Source organism: Cryptomeria japonica, chromosome 2 (assembly GCF_030272615.1).
Source record: "Cryptomeria japonica chromosome 2, Sugi_1.0, whole genome shotgun sequence".
Lineage (NCBI taxonomy): Eukaryota > Viridiplantae > Streptophyta > Pinopsida > Cupressales > Cupressaceae > Cryptomeria > Cryptomeria japonica.
Window position 1 is genome coordinate 408229561 of NC_081406.1, and position 27290 is coordinate 408256850.

The 27290-nt window shown below is 37.4% G+C and overlaps 1 protein-coding gene across 5 annotated transcripts in view; it reads right to left on the minus strand.

Annotated features, from left to right (window-relative positions):
- LOC131061989 (uncharacterized) overlaps positions 1-27290 on the minus strand; it is a 227338-nt gene that overhangs the window by 86297 nt on the left and 113751 nt on the right. For all 5 annotated transcript variants that reach the window (XR_009110635.2, XR_009110636.2, XM_057995819.2 and 2 more), the window contains 2 exons: positions 19689-19885; positions 19163-19237 (listed from right to left, as the gene is read on the minus strand). Coding sequence is in view for 3 of the 5 variants with exons in the window: in XM_057995819.2 (XP_057851802.2) it covers positions 19163-19237; positions 19689-19885 (272 nt within the window). In the remaining 2 variants the exon portion in view is untranslated. The remainder of the gene's footprint in view (positions 1-19162; positions 19238-19688; positions 19886-27290) is intronic.

Sequence of the window (27290 nt, forward strand, 5' to 3'; positions counted from 1 at the left end):
GGGCTTTTGAAACCCGAATGCAAGTATACTTACAAAACGGAAAATGGAGAAATGGGTGAAAAATGACATTTTGACATGCGGGAAATGACGGGAATGATATGTACGTATAAAGGCAAAGAGTATGGATGAAAATGGAAAGATTTTGGGAAAATCACTTTCAAGAAAATGGGAAGAACTCTCAACATGTAATCCGGTTCTAAAAACCCGATTTTGAAAGAAGGGGTATTTTTCATCTTTGAAACTTGGAATTTCAACAAAAGATGGTTAAAATATTCTGACCATAAGGGAAGATCAATTATTTTCATGCTACTTGCAATCGAGATTTAAAATCCCGAATGCCAATAAAGAGGTAAAATGGGGAAGATCAATGCAATTCACAAATTGCTTTGCAAGGGGGAAATCTCTCTCACAAAACCGATTTTAAGGCAAAACTAACATATATACAAATTACAACTAGGAAGATCAAACAAGAAGAGAAAATAAACAAAGCAAGAAAGAAAAATGAAAGAAAACTTACCTTGCTTATCCAAGATGCCTCTTCAAGAGACGAAACAGTCTTTGAATGGAGAAAGCAATCCTTAAATAGAAAATGACACCAAACCCTTGCCACGTTTTTGTTTTTGCAAACTCGGATTTGATTAAAACAGCAAAAACGTGTTTCAAGATGCAAGAAGAAAGGGTGAAATCTTCAAGGAAATACCACGTAGGAGAGACCCAAAGCTAAACGCCCAACGATGTGTCAAGCAAACCCCAAATCGTGGCAAGCAAAAATGTCTTTGAAGAGGTCAAAACGCAGCATTGAAATATGAAACGGCTAGCAAATCAATTGCAACATGTTCACAAACTCACGAAATCCGCCTTGCTATCATATCGCCTCCTTGATCCATGAATATCTCCACAAAAATCGGGAAAAATTTATGGCAAAATCGGTTTAGGAGAGCAAAAATACTTGGTCGGGTTCTTGGAAGTGAACAAGAAGTTTCAATTTGCATGTACCAATAAAAATCGGGTTTCTTTCTTCATATTACAAGTTTAAAATGTCACTTTTCATTGCACAAGGCAAAATCGGGTTTGTGAAACCCTTTAGCAAGTTTAAAATGCCTTCAAACACATTTCTAGAGCAAATCGGGTTTGTGAGAGGGAAATACAAGTTATAATAACTTGTAAGAGGAAAATAAAATCCCCTCAACAAGTTTTAATAACTTAACTCTAAAAAAGAACTTGTAATGGGGAAAATAAATTCCCTTTACAAGTGACTTGAAAAATAAAACATGTAATAGGGAAATAAAATCCCTATTACTATTGGCAATTGACACTCAATTGGTTGGTTTCACTATGTTGTCACTGGTAGCAACATGGTATCTTGTTCCGGCTTCATGTTTTGTTTTAGTTGTGTACCAGTAGGGACTTCACAAACACTACACCAGCACTGGCACTAGCACTGGCAAGATGGAAGGATTTATTTGGTTACTGGCAATGCAGGCCGACATGATTTAGAATAAGGTTATCGGTATTGGAGGCCGACATCTCTTGGATCCGACATCGGCAATTGTTTTTGATATTCATGTATTTATGTTATCTAGTCGACATGTATATTGATATTGTAATTATTTTTGTAAGCCACCATAAGGCATGATAAATTGTATAGGGTATATAGGTCAGTTGATTAGATCAATTTGAGATATCATTGTGAATATGTAATTGGGAAGGAAATAATGAAGGAGATGCGAAATATCTGAGAGTGATTATCTATGTGAGGATATTTTCGTAAAGGGTTATTCCGATAAAGGGTTTAGGGTTTCAGACCGGAACAGACAGAGCATAACCGGAACTGTATTCTGGCATAGAAGATGTTATCTTAGCAGTTCAATCATTTCTCCAAATTAAAGTCTGGATTCGTATGTAGTCAGTGAGGCTCCTTTTGTGATTGAGCAGTGTGCTAAGATCAATGGATTACAAAATCCGGAATCCATGGATATGGGTTTGGAAAATCAACTTAAGATGGCACTTGAAGATTATGATGCCGAAAAGATGAAGAACTTGAAGTTACAAAATGAATTGAATTCTGCTCAGGAATTCATTCTTGTTCTATAGGAGAGGTTGTCATCTGTTCAAGCTGGGAGGAAGGAACTTTTGCAAAATCAGGATGATGAAGAGAAAGATGCACTTAAGGAACAATGTCAGAAGCTGAGTCAGGAGAACATGGTTATGAGAAATGAAATGCAAGCTATAACTATGAGAATGCCTAAAGAGATTGAAGACCGGAAGAAAAATGAAGAAAATCTTGTTGTATCTCTGAAGAACAAATTTGAAGAATGTGGCAGGTTGGTTCATGACAATGATATTTTGAGAACTGATTTAGTACAATCCCAGAGTAATGAACAAGAGCTTGAGAGACAAATGATAATTCTGAGAGATGATCTAACTACTGCAAGTGAGCATAAAGAAAAAATCAAGATTAGTTCAGCACAGTTAGATGAGTTATTGAAGAGACAAAGGCAGAATGGAGATTCCAGTGGACTTGGATTTGAACAAGGTCAGAGTTCCGATACTGCTAATGAAGATCAAAACCATAAGGCACCGGTAAGGCAGTTCAATGCTTATAAATTTAATGGTAGATGTTTTGTTTGCAATAAATTTGGTCACATGGCTAGGCAATGTAGAAACAAAGCAAATCAGAACCTTGATTCTGCTCTCGGTCAATGTTCTAAATGTAATAAGTATGGTCATAAGACAGAAGATTGCAGAATGAATGTAAAATGTTATGCATGTGGAAAATTTGGACATATGGCTAATCAGTGCAAGTCAAGCAATTATATCGGTTTTAGCAAAGCAATTCAAAAGAACAATGTTACATGTTATGCATGTAATGAGGTTGGACATATTGCTAAATTCTGTAGAAGCAGAAATCCACCAGTTGGTAATGGAGGATCAAATGAGAAAGGGAAAGAGAAGGTTAATGAAATCCGGCAAGATCATACTCAGAGATGGGTCAAAAAGACTGAAGATCAATTTGCAGATGGGAATGCACCGGTTACTTATCCGGCAGAGGAGGTTGCTCCTGCACCGACAGGTAGCTCATCCGGTAACTGAGGCAGATGCCTTAGGGGTAGGCAAAATTCATGAAGATGCTGCATATGTCCCGGGAAGAGGTTCTGGAAGATGTTCCAGACATTGGAGATGCTTATCCGACATGGATATGTTTTGTTTGAGATCTAGTATCTTTCCCCGAAAGTCATTGATGTTAATGAAAGATTAGGGTTTTTTCCTGGAGGATAAAAGGTTGAATCTACTTCATTCTTGATCACCTTGCATTTAGAGAGATTCAGTGTGATTAAGAGCGATTTAGACGATTAAGGGCAATTTCAGTGTGATCAGATATCTTCTTGAGCGATTTCACCAGCGATTGGAAGAAGTCTTTAGGGTTTTTCATTGGAAGCGATTCACAAATATTTTTCTTTACTCATGGAAGCGGGATCATCATTAGTACCTATCTTTGTTGCAAATCGGACTGTAATTAAGGTCAAGGACCGTCCCAGGACGATTTTCAAGCAGTATCCGCATGTGGCTACCCTAGAAGATTCGATTGGTGCTTTTTCCCATGTCCCGGAAGGAGTTGTGTATGTCGAAGATGTAATAGCTTTCATTCATTGTCACATTGAAGATTTGGGAACATTTGATATCAAGGGCATGTACATGAATGAGCTAATGGGAGATTCTGGAAAGATTAAGCCTAAGTACAAGCACATTGAGGATTTAGGGTTTACCGGCATTCTGGACATTCCGGAATTCGAAGATGAAATCGTTAGGTATGTTTTGAGCAGAGTACATGGAGAGTTTATCTGGTTAGATAGACCATATAAGATTACAAAGGAGGCTATCAGAGCAATCACCGGTTTACCACAGGTTGGACAACGTCCGGATAAAAAGGTTTCTAATGATTATGTCAACAAGATTACTAGCGCAACTTCGGACAGGCGATCTAGGAGAATAAGCACAATCACTGACACAGACATAAGATTCAGTAGCATGGTCATCGATTATAAGGTAACACAATCAAACCGACAGAATTTTGTTTCTAGCTCCTGCATTTTTGCAGCTTACAAGATGATGAGAGAAAATGAGAAATTGGATCTATGTGGTTGGATGTTGGATGAACTGTTGATAAACCTAGGAAAGATTAAAGGTGAAAAGAAAGGGACTTTCCGGTATGGTAACCTAATTGCCTGCTTAATGCTATTTTTCATGACTGAGACTCCTGGTTTTGGGAAGAGACAATGGGCATTTGATATCCCGGTAGGGAGGCAACTGAAACAGTCAATTGCTACTTTGGGCAGTCAAAGAGATGAGAAAGTATAGGGATATTTTAAGGCATTCCGGAAGGCTATGAAATCTAGAGAGAGGGTACCTAAGCATATTGTTGAGAAATACTCAACTGACATATGCTTCATGGTGAAGAAAGATGAAACACTTATGGAATTCAGTGCCTTTAGTCATTTTGCAAAAAGGAAAGAATAAAAGTCGCTCGATTTACCTAAAATGCCCAATTTTCTCCCTTGACGTGAAAAGATGAAATGTAAAAGAGAAAAGAGGGATTTAATTTAATTTTAAGTGAATTTTTTTATTTTCCCCTCTTTTTCAAAGCAAAGCCCAACATTGCCTTGAGAAAATTTAATATTTGTTAAATTTATATTAATTTTTCAAAATGATTGGCTCAGGTCGAAATTGATTGTTTGCAGATCAAAGTCAACCTAAAGCTCAGATTGAAGACCTAATCACGATCGAGGCTGAGAAGCAAAGATGTAGAAGCACGGGATCAAAACGACAGTCCCAAGTGCTGCCAATGAAGAACGCATCGCAAAACGTAAAACGAAGCACAGGGAAAAATGCCACTGTTGAATCACAAATTGAAGTCTACCAGCAAGACTGAAGACAAAAGAGCACTCAGAATGCAACAAGTATATGCATTCTCAAAAATACACAGTTGGAATTAATTCCAGAAAATCAGTTGTAGGACTAAACTACTTTATTGTAAAAGGACTACCTGTGGGCCCCGTCTAATGAATTTAAAGGGAACGGGGTACATAGGTCATTTTTTTCCAACTGCCACATTGACCAAATTGATGCCAAATAGTTGTAGGTGGTTGAGAATATGGTTGGGAGGACAACTGAAGAGTAACTAGGCATGGGTTAAAGCTACCAAGTTTCTAGAAGACATATCATGGCCCTTGGATGCAGTCAATCCTTGCCTTTGATCCAAATTGTAAAATCTATAAAAGGCAAAGGCCTCTCTCTTGTAAAGGGTTGGAAATTTAGAATGTTAGGTAGTAGAAGGTTAGATTTTAGCAGCTAGTTAGATTTTAGGAGTTAGATGCAGTTTCAGATTAAGAAAAGAGTAGAGTTGTTGTAAGAAATTGTTGTAAGGGTAGCTAAAATCAATATATAAACATTGAATCTGTGTCATATTCCCGTGTAGACAGCAGGCAATGATTAGAAACATTAAACAATACATGTACATAAATATATATATTTTCAATACATAAATTATTTTTACTGCTTACAATACGTTTTATCTTAACTAGTGGGAGTAATGAAAGGACGTGTCTATTCCCAAGCCACCTCCGGAATAGACGTCATGTTTCAAGGGGAATCGCGTGGTTTCAAAGAGTTATAAACCCGCACCCCAAGGAAACACAGGAGAGGAGGTGACAAGGAGAGAAGGGCAATGAGAAGCATCCAACAGGTAACTTCGTAACTCAGTAATAATATTTATTTCAGTTTTTATAATTTATGATGCCTAGACAACCATGAGGACTGCCCTGGGAACGCATCAGTCAGCACACGATGTAAACGGGCTAGTCGCTAGTTCTTCCCAGTGATGAAGAACCAGCGCCTAGTAAGCATTTCTTCCCATCACCAGCAGGCTAGTACGTCCCCAGGCCAATCCGCTTAAATGTCGAAATGTTGAAGTATGTCTTTGTGCAAGTGGTATTAAATCTGCTTTCATTCCTCATATAACAGTAATTAATATAATTTAACTAGTGACCCAGATTAATTGCTAAGTCGGTTCCATGCCTAAAAATGTCTTTCCAAATGAACTAAGCACATCTGTAATGTAAAAAAGGGTAAAATAAACTTAATCTTCACACTAGATAGGTAACCTGCAATATCAGGTTTAGTATGCTGCATTAAAATACACTTTAGTGACAGATAGAAGAATAAAAATAATTCATTCATTCTTAGACACAACTAATAAGTAAAGAAAAGGAATACTAATTAATGATAGTCATGTTTCTGCAACTAGGCACAAATATAATGAATTAATCCCTACAAATTTATATATAATGGATAAATGTTAACCAAGTAATATAGTCACGAATATATGTTTTCTGTATGCATTTGTTATCTTCCTGATATCCTCTGTTTGTTAGTACATTCAAGATAATGAGTGCAAGCCAGGGGTATGTTGGGCCCATCCTTAGGTGGCCTTATTAGCCCTAAGAGACGGTATGGGTCTGGATGGGTAGCCCAGCCAACCTGGAAAATCCTCAAAATCTAGAATGGGTCGTGTATGTATTTTGTCCTGCAATAATTATGCCACTGATCTAATATTACTACTGACATATAAAATAAAATATCTAAATGTTGCAGGAAACCGTAATTTCCTTTTGTGGCCCTAAATCCAACCTTCGGTGGATAGATCAGGCCCTAATTATCAGGAAGGTGAGGCAGGTACAACAAAGGTTCATTACAATTTGGTGTTTGTTATCATTGGTTTTATTCTGTTTGCATGGTTTCCTTCCAGCTAGTTAGAAGTAGAGTTCAATGATTTCAATGGCAAAATGTGGGGGGTATTTGATGCATTCCCGGTTCATACCATTGGGGGCCTGCTGATTGTAGGTCACCGTGCATGGTTAGTCTAAACCCCTGTGCTCAATTCAATTGTGGGTATTTGTTTCAAGATGTGCCAAAATTGGGTGCCTGGAAGAATGTCCATAGTCTGAAAATCCTTCATCCCCTTGGAGATTGCACTATTCTTGTCGAGTTGTGAGAGTGTCTTTGACAAAACAAGAATTGGTTTATGGAAATCTGTCTACCTGCAGCACTAGTCATTCCTATCATTGCACTTAGGATCCCTAAACCCTTCCCTTTTGCTTTTATTTTCCTAGTTTGAGAATCGCAGCATCGTTAGATGCAGACCAACTTGTTGTAAACGTAAGGCCCCTTGTGTTACCAACAAAACACATCAAACCGTTGAGCTATCCTACAGTCATGAACTGACATTTGGAACCTTGAGGTCATCCTCTTTGATCAACTAAAACAGCATTAGGGATTCCTTATGCAAGTGAGGATAGGATACTCAGCGAATTTTATTCTGCGTTGACCGGATAGAGTTGGTAATCCAACTTTAGCTACGTCAACACAATCCAAGATGACCAAAACTAAAGGAGTTAGCATGATTATCAAAAGAGCCATTCCATCTAAAGATAAGTTCATTGAAGTTTTAGAGCCTGTTGATTTTTAGATTGTCGAGACTTAATTGGGGCCAAGTACTCATCACACTAATGTTAACATGTTGGAAGTCATCCCACATAACATATAGGAGAGAATTATCAAAGAGGAAGAAGATAAGGCAACCTTGAAGGAGGAAGTCAAGAAACTCGAACCATATGTAATATGCCATGCCAAAAACTTTGTTCTCTCACCAATATTTGATGGAAGGCATTTTTGTCAAATGGTTTCAACTTTCAGTACAATGTAGTTTTGTAAGATGTTAAAATGCTACTGCTGTAATAGAATGACAGTTCATGCAATGCAAAATCTCTCACTATAGACATTCATACTCATTAAATATTTGAAGTGTTCATTCAACGCATTTTACAAAATTGAAAACCAAAGTTCTGCTGTCATAAACAGTGCACAGGATATATGTTAATTGATCCGCTGATCTTATTGGAATACCAAGAGTCCCACCTCATACAATGTTGTCAATCGTACAATATCCACAAGGCGGTGGGTCTTTAAAATACCAACTCGCTACCCCAGCAACACCAACAATGGCACCGAGCAGAATACACATCCACTTCGGACCAGCAACACTTCCAATTCCACCCCCTTGGTTGCAAAAAAACATTCAATCAGTCCTTTATTCCTCACGCCACAAGCTGGAAGTAACTTTTATCGGCCAAAATGGGTGTCCAAAACCTGCGCCAGCTCCCTAAAATGGTTCCAAGCTCCATGCAAGCCCTAATTTCTTCCATTGTGGGACCCTACAACCTCACATCCACCTGCAGGGAGATACCAGCCTGCATATGCACACCCAAATACTTCCAAATGACTGACTTTGGAAACTGAAAACCAAACAACCTGTGTAATGTCCCCTTATGTTATTGTTTAGGAAATCAGGTAGCAACTGAGTTGCAAATCTATTGCAAGAGACTTCTTTCTATTAAAAATTCAATTGCAAGAGATTTCTTTCCAATCAAAATTCTAAAGCACTTAGATTGATTATACTTGATACTACTCAATGCAAGAATAATAAATACTTTCTAAATGATTGTCCTTATGTTATACAATTGATATCAGTATAGTATGATGTTATATGATATATAAGAACATATATCACTGCTTTCTCTGATATAGCGATTTGGTGTATGCAAAGATGATCTTTGATCTAAATATCCAATCTGCACTTCTGCTAAACAATATGAATCATGTAATCGGAATTGTGCAATCTGAATTGGTAGCTGTCCCTGATATGAAAATGAGAAGTATGCTGCGATATATTCTTATCGCTTACAGCAATGTGATGATTTGCTGATCATGATATATTTTTATGAATATGCAAATATGTATGGTTTCGCTTATAGCAATATAGTGCCATTTGTGATTTGTCTTTATAAACTTGCAACAATGGTGCTCTTCCAGATTTCTTACTTCAGATATATGCAACCAGTTCTGCCAGTGGCAATTGCTCACTTGAGTAATCCAATAAGGATGTAGAAAGAATAAGAAGTAATCAATGATGTTCTTGAGAGTGGGATCGATTCCCATTATATATCTTGCAAGATTGATGGTTGCATCCTCTGAATGTTAAAGGGCATATCTCTCCCTTAATCATATCTCTTCATAACTTAAACAGATCAGCTTGTTATCCAAATTGCAGCTTTCCAATATTATTTGTTATTAATTCTAATCACTGCCTCCCATGATTAATTACTATTCAAATCACACTCGTATACCTTAGTTGCTGCCCTTTGTAATGACAAGTATAATGACTGTTCATTCAATAATCTGATTAGTAGATCAGGTGATTAACTTATTCCCTTAAGGCGGCTATAGTGATAATATGTTTTCTTAGTGTTGATGTAAACATTCATTCATGACTGAGCCTCTTGGTCTTACTACAATTTGCTAGTAATCGATGGGTGATTATGAAGACCACTTGTGTGATACATATGATGATATTTCATGGTTAACATAACCCTTTATTGCAGATCAACTAGCTTATCAAATCTACTTAATCCTCCATTCAAAGGATGGTAATTGCTCCTAGATTATGTTCTTTCGGTTATCTCCTTACTGCAGATCGACTAGCTTATCAAATCTACTTAATCCTCCATTCAAAGGATGGTAATTGCTCCTAGATTATGTTCTTTTGGTTATAGTGATAATAATTGTTGGCTGATTAAGATGCCTGTCTGATCATATGGCCCGTTATCTCTTATTGTCTCATCTTCACATGATGGTTGTTGCATTGGTGATATGGATAAGGATATGTCTTCATATATAGTCGATGATTCCCATATGACAACGATGGCTTCCTTATGCATCATACTTCCTTCATATTATCTTGGTGATAAAGGATGTCATATTGTGGACATGCTTGATATCATGTGAGCTCAATGACTAGATCATAATTTGGTGTTACACTGAGTAGATGATTGATGTCCATCACCCTTGATCATGTCACTTGATCTTGATCCATCTGGATCCATCTCAATATTGCATCCTCTCGTGTGCTACTTGATGCTAGATAAGAAAATCATGAAGGCTTATGAATAAGATGATTTTCCTCCATAGGGTCTTCATGCTTCAGTCTTTATTGATGTAATATGCAAGCTACCTACTTGAAGTTCTTAAACACTATGTACAAATTATTATTTCCTAACTACTAACTAGTTGAAGGTGTTTCAAGGATTCTTATAATTAGGTTAGAGATGGGAACATCACAACCTGCTCTTCTTTCCCTGCGCCTAGCTTGGTCTTTAATGGTAGTCAACAATACGCTCGAAGTTTTTTCCAACTCCATTGTATTTTCTGGTGAAATCATGGAGCAAATTGCATGCTTTCAGGTCTGAGACAAGTCCGCCCAGCACCCTATGTACTTCGATTTTATTCATATGTCATTGTGGAAGCATCTTCTCAAAAGTTTGTTGACAGCGATTTCATCTAGAACGGAAGGCACTCTTCTTTGATGCATTTTGAGGTGATTTGGGAGAAGTTGCAGCTTGTGTTCCAGTCTGAAATCAGATCCGTACCCTACCTCCCTTCCCACGATTTTATTCATATCATCCATTTGGAGCACCAAACTTGGCTAAGGGAAATAACGCCATACTTGGGAGAGGACAGCGATCATTCTTAGGGGTCCATAGGAGATCTTCGAGCTGTTAAACAATTGTCATCAGTCATTTACATCTTCAGCAAAGCAGATTGGTGAACAGTTCGACTTGGCTTTGGGAGGGCACTAGAGACTTGGATATTGCTTGATTCTTCATCGCCTCATTTAGGCGATTCTTTTCAGGTTCCAAAATATCATATCTTAATTGTATTCTCAAGTAGTTTGCATGTATTCTTGGCTTTCTCATATCTTCAGACAATCTGAAAATCAGTACTTAATAGCAAGGCATTTGGATGTATGTTGAATGAATTTATTGAGCTCATTTAATTCATAAATAAAGGAGTCATAAGGTTGTCTTTCATTTGATCATTATCATGCAATGTTTGCCAATTGTTTGTCCTAGACATCTGATTTACGACACACAGGAAGAAGCAAGCAACATCTACATACATAATCATGGTCTATGGCATCATTACAGCATTTATTTTTTAAACATTTAATACCTGACAACATAATCAAATCAAAATGTTGTCAAAAATGAATTAGAACCCCCTCATTTCTTTCTCAAGGATCAACTGTACATAATTTCTCAGTTTTCCTTTAAATTTTGTCTGACTTGAAAAGTTTGTCTAACATTGGGCTATTTGATAGATGAATTGGTGACATAAATGACCAATTAGAATTTAACTAGCACTTGTCTAGATACCCAGTGCAAATTTCAAGGCAACAAAGCAGACTATACCTTTTTGTTGATGTCAACCTGTTGACGTGTATTTTGTACACAATCATACACAGAATAAAATACCCAAAGGCATCTTATCCTCTCTTGAATAAAGTCGCTAACTGCTGAAGATATCGCAAGAAGGATCAGTTAGGATGACTCCAATGTTCTTTTTAGTAGGGTCTCTACGTGTGGATAAGCACCAGTGGTCGTTGTGATTGCTGTGTCATCAAGGGGCCTTACGTCGCCGAAGATTTTTCTAAACTAAACAAGCTTTTCAAAAAAAATCAAAAGGATAGGGTTTGCAAGAGGTCTAATCTAGTCTAACCCTAAGATTGACTTAATGTGGACAAGACTTGGTGAGATTCTACCAACTTCAATATTGCCATAAATTAACAACTCAATTGAAATTGATGCGATCTTCTAAGGTAACGAATGATTTTCCAATACATCAAAGATCAAGGACACTACCACAAAGGTACATATCCAAGATACCACAACGATTGAAAGTTTAAGCGATTCAAATATCTCCAGTAGACCACACAAGGCGTTCCTACAATCAGCAAGAAGCTAGTGGTTTGGAAAGCGAATCCTACCAAAGGTCAAGTCCAACACTTTGTCCTTCGAATTAACACACTACTTTGATTGAGAATGGTTCAAGAAAATTGAACAACCATGAAGATAACCAAGAGAGTTGCAACAAAATACCATAACTTCAATACTTTATTGATCTCAAAGCCATCATGCACAACAATTGTTTGAATTCCTTTCTCAAAGCTCAATCTAGCTACAAAAGTAAATTGCTTCTAAACTTTAATCTCTCTCTAATACATCAATAATCTGATCTTCTAATTTTCTAGTTACAAAAATGAAAGAAATGAGGGTATAAATAGCATCCTCAATTACAATGAACGGTCCAGATCGAAAGAAGATCAATGGCCAAGATTATGACACCTAAACCCTAATTAGGGTTTTATTACAAAAGTTCCCCTTTTATTGCACAACATTAAATGCATAGCCAATTATTAATTTTGGTACGAAAATCTAGGAGACATAAACCAATGACAATTAAGGTGCCATGTCATCTATAACAATCTCTCATCTAGAATCTTATTCCCTTTCCAATGCTCCTTTTTAGCATATGCAATGAATCTAGACACGATTCCTTCGATCTCAGCAATTGGAATCTCAGGAAGATTCTTCATTCTCTCTTCCAAGTGGATGACCTGATCAAATGCCTGGAGAAGAGCAGCGTCCCAACCAGGTTCAAGTTCCTTAGTCTTTTCAATTAGCAGCATGGTAGCAAACATCTGGTCCCGTTGCTCATCTGTGATAACATTTGCATCCTTGCAAAAGATAACCTTGATTCTATCCTCCAATTCCTGCAAATCCACATCTGTCTCAATCTCGATCCTCCTGCCAAGAATGGTACGTAGTACCTCAAATACTCTGTCCTGGATCGGGTGGATAACCTCCTCAACATGGCTACATCTAGTACTGATGTCCTCGAAGAGAACTTCCTTCATCTGGAGTAAGGTTGACCACTGAAGTAAACTGTGAGGTCCTCCATCCATGATCTTTTCCTGCGCTAAGACCTTCCTCGATGTTTGTCTGATTACTTGCAAGATAGGAATGATAACCTCTTTGGTATGAGCAAAAGCAGCTACTGTTATCATCAAGTTGTGGATGATCTCAAGAACCTGGATAGCCCTATGAATAGTCTTCATCATCCTTGTTGCAAATTCTATGGCAACTGTATGGGATTTGTCCATCCAAGTGCTCATATGCTGGACCAAACTCCTGAATCTCTCTACCTCACTAATTGATTGAAGGGGAAGTGCCTGTACGGGTGATCTTGCTGGATCCTGACGTCCCAAAGGCTGATTGAGATGGCTGAAATATGTTCTCCATGCACCAACTTCTCTCTCAAGCTTTCTATTTTTCTCCATTTCTTCCCTAAGCTTATCTTTCAATGCCTCAAACGAATCGGTGGCATCATCTAGTGTCTGCTCGGCTGTGAGTGGACCAAGCTCAAATGTCTCTACATCATATTCTTCTGCAAGGATCTCACCTTCATACTTGTCCACGGCCGGTATAGCTATCTGCAATATTCTGGATCCAGTCTCATCTCTAATCATCTTGGACATCTTGGTAGCTTTTCTCTTCTCTGTCACTTCCTGGGAATGTCCAACAAGGCTCTCCAAATCAATTACATTGTCTTCGTCCTCGATCACAATTACCTTCGTTAATCTTTCCTTCAACCAATCTGGGATGGCGGATCTTGTCCCTTTAACCTGTATTTCCTTGAGCAATTCTTCTTCTCTGGGAGGAGATGTCACTTCGTTATCTTCCCTATCTTCATGCAACTCATTATCTTGGAGAGATCCACCTGGTGACCTTCGAGGTGCATGTCCTTCTTTATCATTTTGTACCATTGATTCCATGGATTCCTCTATCTCAGATGTCCTCTTCTCTTGTCGAGAAGATGTGCCGGATGAACGATCTCGGTTGGCCTCTTGCTTCTTCTTGGAAGATTCTCTCTTCTCAGGTCTTTCTTTCCTCTTTGAGCCTCTTGGATGGAGATTGCCTTCACTTGCACTTCGAAGGTTGCCCTCACTTGTATTTCTGGGATTAGGATTGCCCTCGCTTACACTGGCTCCACCCTCAGCTGGTCTTTCCTCCAAGGTGAAAGTCATAGCTATGCCTTGCTCTCTCAACTTCTGATGCTGCACATCAACCCATCTGCGAGTACAAGACAAGACTGGAGCCATCAAAGCATCTAGATCCACAACCTCGGGCTCATTCCAATCTAACCTCACTGTTTTGCTATCTCGATCATAGGATGATTGGAGATGTCTGCCACTGTCCTGAGCTTGGTCGGCCACTCTGTAAATCTTGCATTTCCTGATGAAATCCAAAGGCAATCTAGAATGCATCTTTCTTTTCACTTCAAGATCATCTAATAGATTCATCATAAAATCTTCTATCTGAAACTCATGCTTAAATTTCCTACCGACCGTCTCCTCTATATATCCATGTGGATCAAAGCTCTCTCTCAAAGCAAAGAATGAAAATGAATACAAAGCTAACTCCTTCTCTGCGTCATCCATGGCTAAAGCATTAGGACATACCTCAACTGAATTGCCTAAGATGATAGGTACAGGAACTCCATTTCCATGTCTGTGTCTGAATGCCTTCGCATAAGCTGCCAACTGTCTTGTTACCTCAAGTAACACTATTCTGTCTGTCGGATATCTTGGCAACATGTATGGAGGTGAAGGACATCCATGGACTCTGATATAAGTAAATTTCGGAAATTGGATAAACCAAGCACCGTACCTCTTTACTAGTTCTTGTGCATCCTGAGACAATCTATTGTGAATCCCACCTTGCAACGTCCTTGTGATGTTCATCATGAAGGTATCATTAACTAACTTGTAGTTGCTTCCTGGCGGATGATGCAAGTGAACATAGGAATCACAAACTCTGACCTCGTCGGGTCCTCTTCCAATCACTCCTCTGTGAGGTAGTCCTGCGTACTCAAAGCTCCTGATCAAGGCATATATGACGTATGAACTCATGTGGAAGGATTTGGTAGCCTTCAATCTCCTTAACTGTACGTCCAAGCAATGGCTAATCATCCTAGCCCAATGAATTGTTCCTTTTCCCTGAACTATCACCTGGATGAAGTAGAACATCCACTTCTCAAAGTAGAAGGCTTGAGGGGCTCCTGTGACTCGGTTGAGCATTGTAATCAAATCTCTGTATTCCTCCTGGAAATCGATCCTATGTGGTGTGTTCGGGATCTTGCTCAGGCGAGGACGACTCTTAAGTAACCAGTTCTTGTTGATGATGCTTAGGCAAGCATCTGGATCATCTTCGTACATAGACCTGGCTCCTATGCTTTTGTAAACCATATCTCTGTGCTCTGGAAGATGGAAAGCCTCACTTATAGCTTCCTCTGAAAGATAAGCTAAAGTGTTTCCCTCATTGGATACGATCGTTCTGGACTGTGGATCATAATGACGAGCACATTCGATCATCAACTCATGGCACTGTACTGCTGGAGGGAAGCCGGCTGCCCTAATGATGCCACTTTCAATTATCCTCCTGGCGACAGGTGATGGCTTGCCAATGTAAGGGGCCTCTCGAAACTTCTTCGTGCTGAAGTTGCCCAAGTTGGTATCTCCAATGTTGCTCCACTTAGACACGATCTTGGTCTCCAGTTCTTCGGTCTTTTGATCTTCCTTCATAAGAGCTGGACAACTGGTGGATGCTCCCGTCTTCGGGGTCGCCATTGTAACACCTACACAACATTTCATAATAAGTAATAGATTTTGCAATGTATAACTATAGATTAGAGATTAAATTTAGGAAACTTCATGATAAGTCCTTGAGTTATCATTTCCTAAATACGATCGAGCTACTTGAAATTCAAAATTTCAAAAATTCAAATTTTAAGGCTATGACAATCAACATTCAAAACAAGAGAAGATTTCGCCATACCTTACTTGAGAGCTAACTCTAAAATGCAAAATTAAGAAATTCGCCTAGGCAAAAATCAATGTTTGATGATTTCAACGTGATCCTCTTCAAGCGAATGTCTTCCTTGCAATTTCGCCACCTTTGGGGGTCTTCAACGTGATGATGGCAAGTTCACTCAACTCCAACCAAACTCGCACTCCCCTTGATGATGTTTAGCACTTCTCCTTTATGAAATTCGCACTTCTCCTTTATTCTCCAAAATCGCATATGAAAAGATGATAAAATGATGATTTGAAAAATGAAAAAATTTACCTCCCCTTTATAGGCGCTTGCCCTTTCAATTACCTCCAGGCCGACTTGGTAAAATAAGATAATTAAAAACAAATTTTAAATAAAATTAAGGGCCGACTTTGTAAAATAAGACAATAAAACCCAAGCGCCCCAATTTTTATTTAAAATAATAATTAATTCATTTAATGCCTTCGTTTTTAATTAATTCGATTTTTTTAAAGGCAAAAAAAATAATTAATTAAATGTCTACGCGCGATTTTTAAATGCTAATTTTAATTAAATATTTCAAATTTCATTGATCTTAGCATTTAATATAATTTGAAAAATGTCATTAGCGCCAAAATTTGGGAGATGCAAAAATACAAACCATATCGCTCTGGTCCCTGGGAGAGGGACAGGAGCGAATTAGCATTTTAGCCTTGATTTTCTTACCTTTTACGTTCAAAACCACCATCTCCACGTGGAAACTGGCATCTTCGTTGGGTATCTCGAACTTGATCGATTTAACTTTGTGGATAAATGCCTCTTAAGGTCAATATCGCCCTGGTCCCTTGGTGAGGGACAGGAGCGAACTTAGCTTTTCTCCTTGATCCTTGTTTCTTTGATCACCAATCTTCATCACGAGACAAGTAACAACGTTATCCCTTCACTCCACGCATACTTTACTCGTCCTTAACTAGGCACATTTGATGTTTGAATGATTTTCGCCCTTGTCACTTGGTGAGGGACAGGAGCGAACTTTGTGTTCTGGCCCAAATTGATCATTTTGTGACGTTTAACTTCTTCGCGTATCATCTTCTCAAGAACATCTCGACCTTGTGCAACCTAGTACATCCTTGCCTTGACGTAATTTTTTGAAAGAGATGGCCAATGTAGTGAATATCGCCCTGGTCCTTGTCTGAAGGACAGGAGCGATCCTTGGTGTCTTGGGCTCATCCTTGTTCTTATCAACTCGCAATTGCCTTCACAATGTAAAACGATGTCCTTTGATCCTTCCTGATCGTATGAAATAGAATTGATATTCAAAATTTAAGCTCATTTAGAGATTTCACTCTGGTCCCTGACTAAGGGACAGGAGCGAACTTGGACATATAGCGCAAATCCTTCATCTTTGGCGGTCTTTGTAACTTCATTCTTTGTCAAGGCGTTCCAAACATCATTGCTTCCTTGTACCCTGACTTGGAATGACTTAAAACTTGGAGGAAAGGCCACATAACTAATATTTCGCCCTAGTCCCTGGCTGAGGGACAGGAGCGAATTTACACTTGTAGGCTCAATCGTGCTTTGCTGACTTCCAAATTTGTCTTCAACGGACTCGTTGTGCCTCCTTTCACTTATCCTTGGCACGGTATTTGTTTCAACTTGGCGAAAAATTGATTTAAAGAAGAAATCGCTCTGGTCCCTGGCTGAGGGACAGGAGCGCCTAGGCAAATATGAGCCTCACTTTGGTGTTTTGCAATCTTCAATTTGTCTTCAATGGGTCCGTTACACCTTCTTTGCTTGCCCCAAGCCTAAAACTTACTTGATCTTCGCCCAAATTTTGCCCTATAAGGAAATTCGCTCTAGTCCCTGGGAGAGGGACAGGAGCTAACATCAAATTTCGCCTTGGTCCCTGGGAGAGGGATAGGAGCGATTTTGCTTCTAAGTCTAATTTTCCTCATGATGACATTTCCAAGTTATATTCAACTGACAGGATGTACTTCCTTGGTTCTCCTCAAGTCGCGAAATTGTTGAGATCTTGCAAGGACAAGGTAATTTTAGGTTTTAAGCTTCGGTCCTTCAGTGAGGGACAGGAGCGATTTTTGTTCCTGGCACATTTCCATGTTTGCGAATTTCTTCAAATTATATTCAATGGGAAGAACATGCCTCCCTTTATCTCTTCCAATCCGAAATTCGTCTTGATCCTGCAAAGACAGTAAAATTTTGAAAAACAAGCTCCGGTCCTTCAGTGAGGGACAGGAGCGATTTTGCTTCCACAGGTCAAAATATCAAGACTTCAGGACTTCAATCACTTCACAAGGCAAAAACAAGTCATTTCCAATGTCCGGGATCAATTATCAAAATTTTCAAAATTTGGTCAAAATCACTCAATCGGACAAAAATCAAAATCTCATCATTAACACTTAGACAAATTTGGACTTTGCATCAAAATTTCGACTGAAACTAGACCAACCTGCTTGGCCTCTGGCGAATTCACTTTATTTCCAAAATTGCATCCTACGGGAGGAAGCTCAAAAGCTCTCAAGGTGGACTGGACTCTGGCCTGAAAATCATCAAAACGGAAACCCTAAGGCTTAACCCTAATCCAGATGGCTCAAAACCCTAAAAGCAGAGAGAGAAACAGGCAAAACCGAGCAAAAAGAGGGGGTCCCCATTTTAAATGGGGCGATGTGTGAAATGGTCACAACACAACCCTACCATACATCAACACTGCTCTAACATTGAATCTTGTGATGGCATGATCTGAGTGTTTGACAGCTACAGTTGACATGTTATTGCTGCATTTACACATTAACATTTCACAGAGGCATGGGATTTTCTGTATTAGCATTGACTACCTACAATAATAGTCTAGTTGAAAGATCAATTTTGTTTTCAGCATGGGTCATAAGTATTTTACGTTCAGTTACTTTTGAATGTAGATCTTGATCCCCATAAATAGTTGAATATTTATTCTTAAATATGATATGCATTAAACATCTAGGGTGAATGTTGACTGAAAATTCTATTGTTGTGTTTTTGGGCCAACAGTTCCATAAGGATTGTCGACACGCAGAATATTTTGGCTACTGGGTCTCATCTCAATTAAGTCGATCACATTGAATATCCAAATGGAAAATTAAATACTTTTAGTAGGTGGATCCAACTTTTACATAGGGCATACTGGGTATATAAGTAAAATTCACAACACAAAAAGTAAACAAAGAAATATGTTGAGCATATCATTTCATCTAAAAGAATATGATTGCAAAGAATTCATGATTTTGATCTCATTCTAGATCTCGATACATATTAGTGACACATTCAATGCATACAAACTTTACCTGATTTGAAAGATGTTCAAACTCCCCTTGGACCCTCCCATCTGGTGCTGTTCCAAGCAAAATAAACTGTCCTCCCTGAAATTAAAGAAGCAAAGGCAAAATATTTAATCTATGTCGTCGCAAAGTTTCTAGTAAATTTAAATTTGATATGGAATAATTTACAACTTTACAACAATGAAACATTATGGGTTTCACCAATAACATTCCAGAATGATTGAACACCATCCACATAATAAGTACCAAACATAAATGACTGTTTTAAGGTTTCAGAAAAAAGGGCTCTTATAACTGATACTAACCAATGGCAACAGTTAAAGAAAATGCTCTTCGCTTACACATGCAATATCTAAAAGGATAAAGGTAAAAGGAGAAAAAACTCTCAGCAACATACATTCTCTATAAGGTGGTCAAAAAAATAGGCAATACAATTGCAAGAAATTGAATATTACATATCAAAAAAATATGGATACAATGAGGGAGTTTAAATCCATTAAAAATCTGAAGATGTTGGTTAATAATGACTCACCAGTTCTGCAACACGATTGATTGCATAACGGATAAGATGAAGACCCTTTTGTGCTACAAGTCTAGTTATGCATACAACCAGGGGGGATAACTTCCCTTCATCTGCATCTTGACTGCTCACTATCTTTTGATTAAGGTACAAGCCAAGGCCTCTCTGCACATATTGCTTACAAATTTGCTTTCCTTTAAGCTCTTTTTCTGCACAAAATATAACAAAAAGTTTGAATATTTAGACATAAAAAATACAATCAAGTGTCAAAGCACTGTTAAGTAAGGTGGTTATTGCAGATACTGTTCACATTGTATGTGGGGGAAATAGGAGAGTTTTTGTTACCTTCTAGGAGTGTTCAAAAGCGAGAAGGTTTTGAAGTTGGTTGCAAGCTGAATTCAATTTTCTTTATAGTTTTTACTACTCTCCTCTCTTGTTGACAACCTCTTCTAGGGGGTTCTTTGATGGTGAGGAATAATAGCCAAGGACAGCTGCAACACTCTACATGGCATATGAATCACCACCTATAAAATGCTTTAAACATATACTTCAAGAATGACTCTAGGGTTGTTACTTTCTTTAAAGATTGCCAGTGGTTGGACGAATGGTCTATGGAGGAAGCAGTGACCTATTCCTCCCCAAAGGCAGTCAGAATTCAGTGGTTCCATTTGCTGAGGATGTCAGGTTTTTCAAAATATTCACTATTTTGTTGCGGACCTTTTAGGAAGTTTACATTAATTTTTTGACTTAGCCTCTCAAATATAATGAGCATGTAACCCATCAATTTGATGCCTCCTTCTATGTTTGAATTGGTTATGTAGTTGTAAAAAAATGAAAATAAGAAAGTAAATAAGGCACTCATGAAAAGAAAGATTAACACAAATAAATATCTAGGAGAAATAGAATATGATAATTAGTGGGTTGTACATCTTCATCTCCACTATTATCATCCAAGATTTATAAGGCAATTGCTCAATTCAAACCTTTAAATGGATTGTGGGACATTTTCTACCAGGTCTGTAATGCTCATGAGAATTGTGAAATTTTCACAAACAAATTTACATTGTTCTAACAGCTTGCCTTCTAGGATATTGGCTTAATCAACATGCTTAAGTGCTACATTCAAATGTACAGTCATCTTCTAGATCAAGAATCTAAGTTACCGATTTGTGTACCGATACGGATATGGAATCTGGTACGGATTCACGGATTCGGCAAAAAAACAATTCCTTGGGTACGGGTATGGGTCCGTCCTTATATATAAATATATGTATACATATACATATATATATATGTGTGTGTGTGTGTGTGTGTGTGTGTGTGTGTGTGTGTGTGTGTGTGTGTGTGTATGTATGTGTATATGTATATGTATATGTATATGTATATGTGTATATATGTATATGTATATGTATACATATATATGTGTATCTTGACTGAAATTGTCCACACTATTGATAATATCCCAAAGCCAAACTAAAAATTGGAAATATCTTGAAATATTTAGCACAGATGTGATCCCGATCCCTAGATGGAATCACCTCTACTCAATGAAAGGGTTTCATCCTCAAGCCCAATTCGGAAACCAAAAGTAGTTTCATCCTCTTGATCTCGCACAGCAAGGGTTTCCATCATTCAATGATTCAAACTCCGAATTGGAAGGAATAACAAATTGACAAAATTGGATAATATGCTTTGAGCAAATGAATTTCTTTTATAGTTGCCTTTGAGCACTATATTTGAATTTACTTTTTCCCTTAAGTATTTAAAATTACTTTTTAAATTACAAAAGACCACTTTTCAATTACATACCAAATTAAGTGTTAAAAAACCTTTAAACACTAGATAGGTCTTATAGTAATATTTAAGTTTCCCTTTCAAAAATAATGTAATTGGACCAACTGAAAATATTATTATTTCCCTTATTTTAACCCTTAGCCTACAGAAACAGGCTGTGGGTCTTCAATTAATTCCTTTGTTCTAAAAATAGGGGCATAACAGAATGTCCTTACGTGGCTCCCAAGGGTATTATTTATGCTTAGTAATAAGAAAATCACTTGACCAAAGATCACAAACGTATATACAACCAAAAAGGTGGAAGGACTAATTAAAATTATTTAGGAACGCTTAGTTATACTATTCCATCCTTTATAGAGGGATTTGGCTGCAATCAACCTTGTCTAAGTAAGCCAAGATGGGTTTGCACTCATCCAAACTTGCCATGTGTGACTAAATTTTCTATTTTGTGGATTTGCTGGATGTCCTTATAGACTTCAAATTTATCCCACCAACAGAATAATACTACTTGAAGTCTTGAGACAGCTAGAGACATATGAAATCTTCCAGACAGGAAAACACTAGGCTAGAATTTCTTTTCCATTTTTTATTGGAAAAATGCTAGAATCTTGTTCAACAACACAAGCAGCTGAAACTGGAAGGATAGAAATGTAATGGTATCCATTTATCTTCTATCGATCCAGAGCCAACTTTGATCCTCATGATCATATTGGATGGTAAATGGAGAAAAGTACAAACACAAGATTGATCTTGAAGACTTTTGAGCTAATGCAACTGATGAATTTGATATCAGGAAAAGAATGTGGTCAAGATTACCTGTGAATTTGATCAAGACAACCGAACTTTTTCGTGTGTCTGACCAGTTGGCAGATGATGGAGAATACACACAACCACGATATGATGAAGGCAAACCTCTTTCTACAATACTGAACTCATAGATTTGGCCATCCTGATGAGGCCAGTTGTTAAATATATTGAACGGTGGGCTGATCAACAAATCCAAGGGCTGAAAGGAAGAAATGTACCTCTTACAATTTGATGGACATTATGGAATCATATTCTTCCAATAATGATGAAGTATCTCAAAATGTTGAGCCACCAGAAAGTATAAGTTCAAGGAAGACGAAGGAAACAACCGAAGGTCCTACAAAGGCAAAAGGAAAGAAAATTGCAAATGAAGGAGCTGTTAGAAAGAAGCAAAAGTCAAGTCAAGCTCATTCCTCTATCAGCGCCTCATCCAAAAATTTGAACAATATATCAATTCCTGAAAACGAACCACCGGGTGAGATGAAAATCCCTCCTCCAATCCATGAAGAAAGAAATGTGGAATCCGTTCAACAGGAAGTTCATGAGCAACCATCTGCTTCAAAAATGCAAATAATAGAATTGGAAAATGATGAGATGGATATCCTAGATGGAGAATTCCCAAAGGGAATGATTTTCGCTCTTTGAGGAGTTGAGGATAATCCAAATGATGAGAACAATGAAGAGGATGAAGGTATTGAGCAGCCCACAATTCCTGATTGGCTAAAGTTGAGGATGAAAGTGAGAGCACCTGTGGAAATTCAACAAGAAGATGATACAACGGATTTCCTGGCTAGATTAGAAAAGGTTACAGTAAAGAAATCAGCCAAGAAGTATTCCTTGATCCAAAAGGACGATGCATGATTTCGTTCAGTTCAAGTAGTTGTGCCAAGAGTTGAGAAGGAAAAAGAAGATATTACTCCCGAAGAGTATGAAATAACGACTATCAACTTAGGCCCAACCACTAAAGAGCAAGAAGTTCAAGAACTAGATGATTCAATCAAGACAATCAAGGAAAGATTGAAGAAAGAAGTAGAAAAGAAAAAGGAATTAAAAATAGAGAATGAGCAACTGAGAAATTATCTCCAGCACTTGATCAATCCTATTGCTCAAGGAGATACAGTGGTCCCTCTGCATTTGGCTCTTCCACAGGAAACAGTTGTAGACTTTGAAGAGATGAAGGTGACAGGTAGAGAAACTAAGGAATGGATGGCAAACATCAATAATGAAATTGTCACGTTCGTGGAAGCATTGATATTGGCATATGGGCAAGCTTCTTCATTACTATCTAGAATTCAAGACATGGCAGAAATGTGGGAAGATCTCCAATATATTCAAGATAAAGTAATCCCATGCTTGAAGGTGTTGAAAGGAATTCCCAAGCAAAAATTAATAGATGGGCAAGTAATTGCGGGTGGAGATATCTATGACTTCAACACATGGTATTGGGCATTGATGGCAATAAATGAAATTTTGGAGAAGGTAAAGGTTGATGGTGTCAAAATTGATGAGCTGATTAAAGAAATTCAAAATAAGATTTTCCTTGCAGCCGTTGATGTGCTTGGAAAGGAAGCAATTTGACAAAATGAAATGAACATAGAAAATCTGAAGGTCAAAGCTCAAGAGAATTTATTCACTTTCACAGGACCGATCCTTAGGCGAAATTTGACTAAGGCATCCACCTTCTTTTCCATCAAGGATGCCTTTCAAAAATAGGAATTAAATTGGGATAATGCTTTCACCACCTATGTTGATGACTTGGACATGATCGAATTCAAGATAAAAATGCTGCCACATGTCACAATGGAAGAGGTTAATCCTCTTGTGTCTAGGTTCATCGATTATGCTACAAGAAAGATCCATGTGACATGTGTCTTTCTTTTATTTGCTGTTATTGGATAGCTATTGTAAACCCTAATTAGGATGTATTTGTTTTGATCTCGGTCGTTGATCACTGTTTGATTTGGGCCTTTAGTTCATTTTAATGCTCTATATAAACCCCTCTTCTCTCATTTGTATGGGAGAGATTGGTGAAGTTGTTGCTTAAGACTATTAAAATAATAAAGTTCATTTGGATTGCTTTGAATCTCTATGTTATCTCACACTTGCATGGTTTCATATTTTCTTCAACATAGAATAGAATTTGCTTTATAAAAGTTATTAAATGAATCCAAGATTTGATAGTATCGATTGGTGAAATCGTTGCTCATACTTTTGATGAACAGATGGTTTTTGTTAATTGTGCAAAGTTAGCTTGAGTGCATTTTGTGGATGTTTAACTTCTACCTTTGGATAAGTATTGTTCATTCTAATGGTACTATTCATGGTATGAAAATTTTAAGCACAACCCTTAAAGATTGCACCCACTTTGTTTAGTTGTTTAAGTTGGTAAACCAAAGCATGGTTTATTTTCACCCAATCACTACCGTCTCTTAAATTCCTAGGACTAGTATAGAATTCTTGAATCCTTTTCCTTTTACCCATCTTTTTTAAATCCAAATTAAGAGAAAATCCCAAAAAAAAGATAGAGAGTTTTTGTAGCTGAAAGTCTTCATTGTGAATGAAATTTGCAAGTCCCCCTTGGATTACCAGAAAACATCACCAAACAAGCTATATCCAACATTAAAGTCGCTAGTTCGCAGTGTAAACATTGGAATCGCCATATGATCTTGTTTGCAATCTTAGCATACACGGTGATTTTATTCAAGAGAGGATATAGTGTCTTTTGGGCATTTTTATTCTGTGTTCGGTGTGTCATAAAACACACGCCAACAGGTTGCAAGCTATAGTACCCGCTACAGTACCCGCCACCATTGTTATCTTATTATAGACATTGAGAAAGCAGTGAGATCTGCAAACCTGAAGTGGAGGCATCTGATGTTTACAGGGGACTTGCAGTCATTTCTTGAAGTCTTCATAGGCCAAACCCTAGCCACTCCATTATGGGTCAATTCTGCTAACAAGAGAATTCCAGTTGATGGTGCAAATAGGTGTATTCAGTTCCAGATTTCTTAATATTCTGATTTACTATTATTACAAGTAATTGCATGAGTTTAAGGTGCCCATTGGAGATATTGATGTGTGAAGAAGTGTCGATTTAGAACAGTCATTGGTTATGTTCAGAAATTTATTTAAAGGAGCAAAAATCAGGGCAGATTACCTTCAGATTACCTTGAGGTTAGAATTGTCCAGTTAAATGACAGGAATTCTGTTTTGTTTGTAAACTACAGTGAAATCTGAGTTTAACAGTAATGCCTTTTGTATGAATGATGCAATTTCTGAAGCACTGTGGCTGATGACAGACCTGCAGATTTAGAGACATGTACTCAGATTCATGTTCAAAATAATTCTCAGACTTCTGTATTGTATGGCAGCTTTTCATGACAATAAACAAGGTCAGATTTAGATTGTTAAATAACTTTGTTTTCAGAATTATAGTTGCAGATTTCATTATTAGAATTTTACCTTGTCTTTCATTAATGAATGTATGTCATTGATGGTTGTTTCTTGTGGAACAACTATACCCAGCTCTTCACCTACAAGCCTCAATATCTTTCCTCTTTGAATTACCACCATTTCTTTGCTATTTTCCTCTCCAAGAATCCTTTTGATCTATCCATAACAACATTTTTCATCCAATCCTTTCAAATACCATCTCTAACAATCGAATTGACTAGTGATAAATTTTGTATGTTCTCTCCTGATTGAATGAAGTGACTCCTGACAAATTTTGTAAAGCACACTGTTGAAGTAAAATCAATACCTCTATCAGCATACTTTACCACCTGATCGAATGAAGTGAATCCTGATAAATTTTGTAAAGTACACTGATGAAGTAAAACCAATCTATTGATTTTACTTCATCAGTGTACTTTACAAAATTTATCAGGAGTTAAATTGCAATTCACAGTTTATTTCTAATATTATATTTCTATTCTGAAAACATAAAATCAAAAAAAATAAAGAGCAATTAAATCAGAAGTCAAAAAATATCCCTCAATCAGAAAATTATAACTTCAGAACATGAGTGGATACTACAGTAAGCTTTTATTTTTTGTTGTAATAGCCATGTATCTTAACATGATGATTTAAATGCTTGAAATTTAGCAGGAGATATTATATGGGAGAATTGCGATAAAAAAGGGTATCTTAATAAATAGGTGTATTATTAGTTGAGAACAACACCTGAAAAATGAAAATATCTACCTTCTCACTCTATGCTTGTACTTTTGGGGCCATACATGCTATATTTGACAAGGCTTCTGAAGACTCACATGCAACATCACGAGGATGAAGTGTAACAAGGACATGAGGAGAGGCTGGAGGTACCAAAGGTTAAAGTAATTTCTCTAACTCAAGCCAGGTTCTTTCTCTTAGATGGTCAATTGATTGAAAAGCACCAACTTTTTTGTTCTTTACATTTGATGCTGACAGTGATGACAAAAACATATATGAAGAAGCCCACATGTTGAATAGAGGAAGGGATTTAATGTAGATGAAACTCAATATGTATTCTGCCCAAATCATTTGGGAGTTTATGGATCTTGGGAATTATATTCTTATGAGGGTCATAAGACAGCTTGATGGAGTTGATGTATGAGGGTTATGAGACAGCTCGATAGAGATCTATCTGGTGACTGGTCCAAAAAAAAAATCAAAGAGAGGCTTCTAGAGAGCATGAGGTTGTGATTAGTCAAAATGTTTTGTTTTAGGTTGTACTTTTTGTAATGTAAACCTTAAAGGGGGGGTGCTGGAAATTAAGATTTTCATTTTGTAATAAAGTCACCTTATTTGTGACTTAGTGATAGTAATTAAAACGTTAAGTTATTTATGTATTAGTTGAGAGTTGATTCCAGTAGGGATGTTTTGGGAAGTTATACAAGAATGCAATACTTAATAAGCATTTGCATAATACTTTATCCCGATGAAGTGAAATCAATTTAATATAATTTATGTTCTCAATACAAAGATGGTGCAATTAATTTTTTCCAGCATTCTGTATGCTCTTTCATTTCC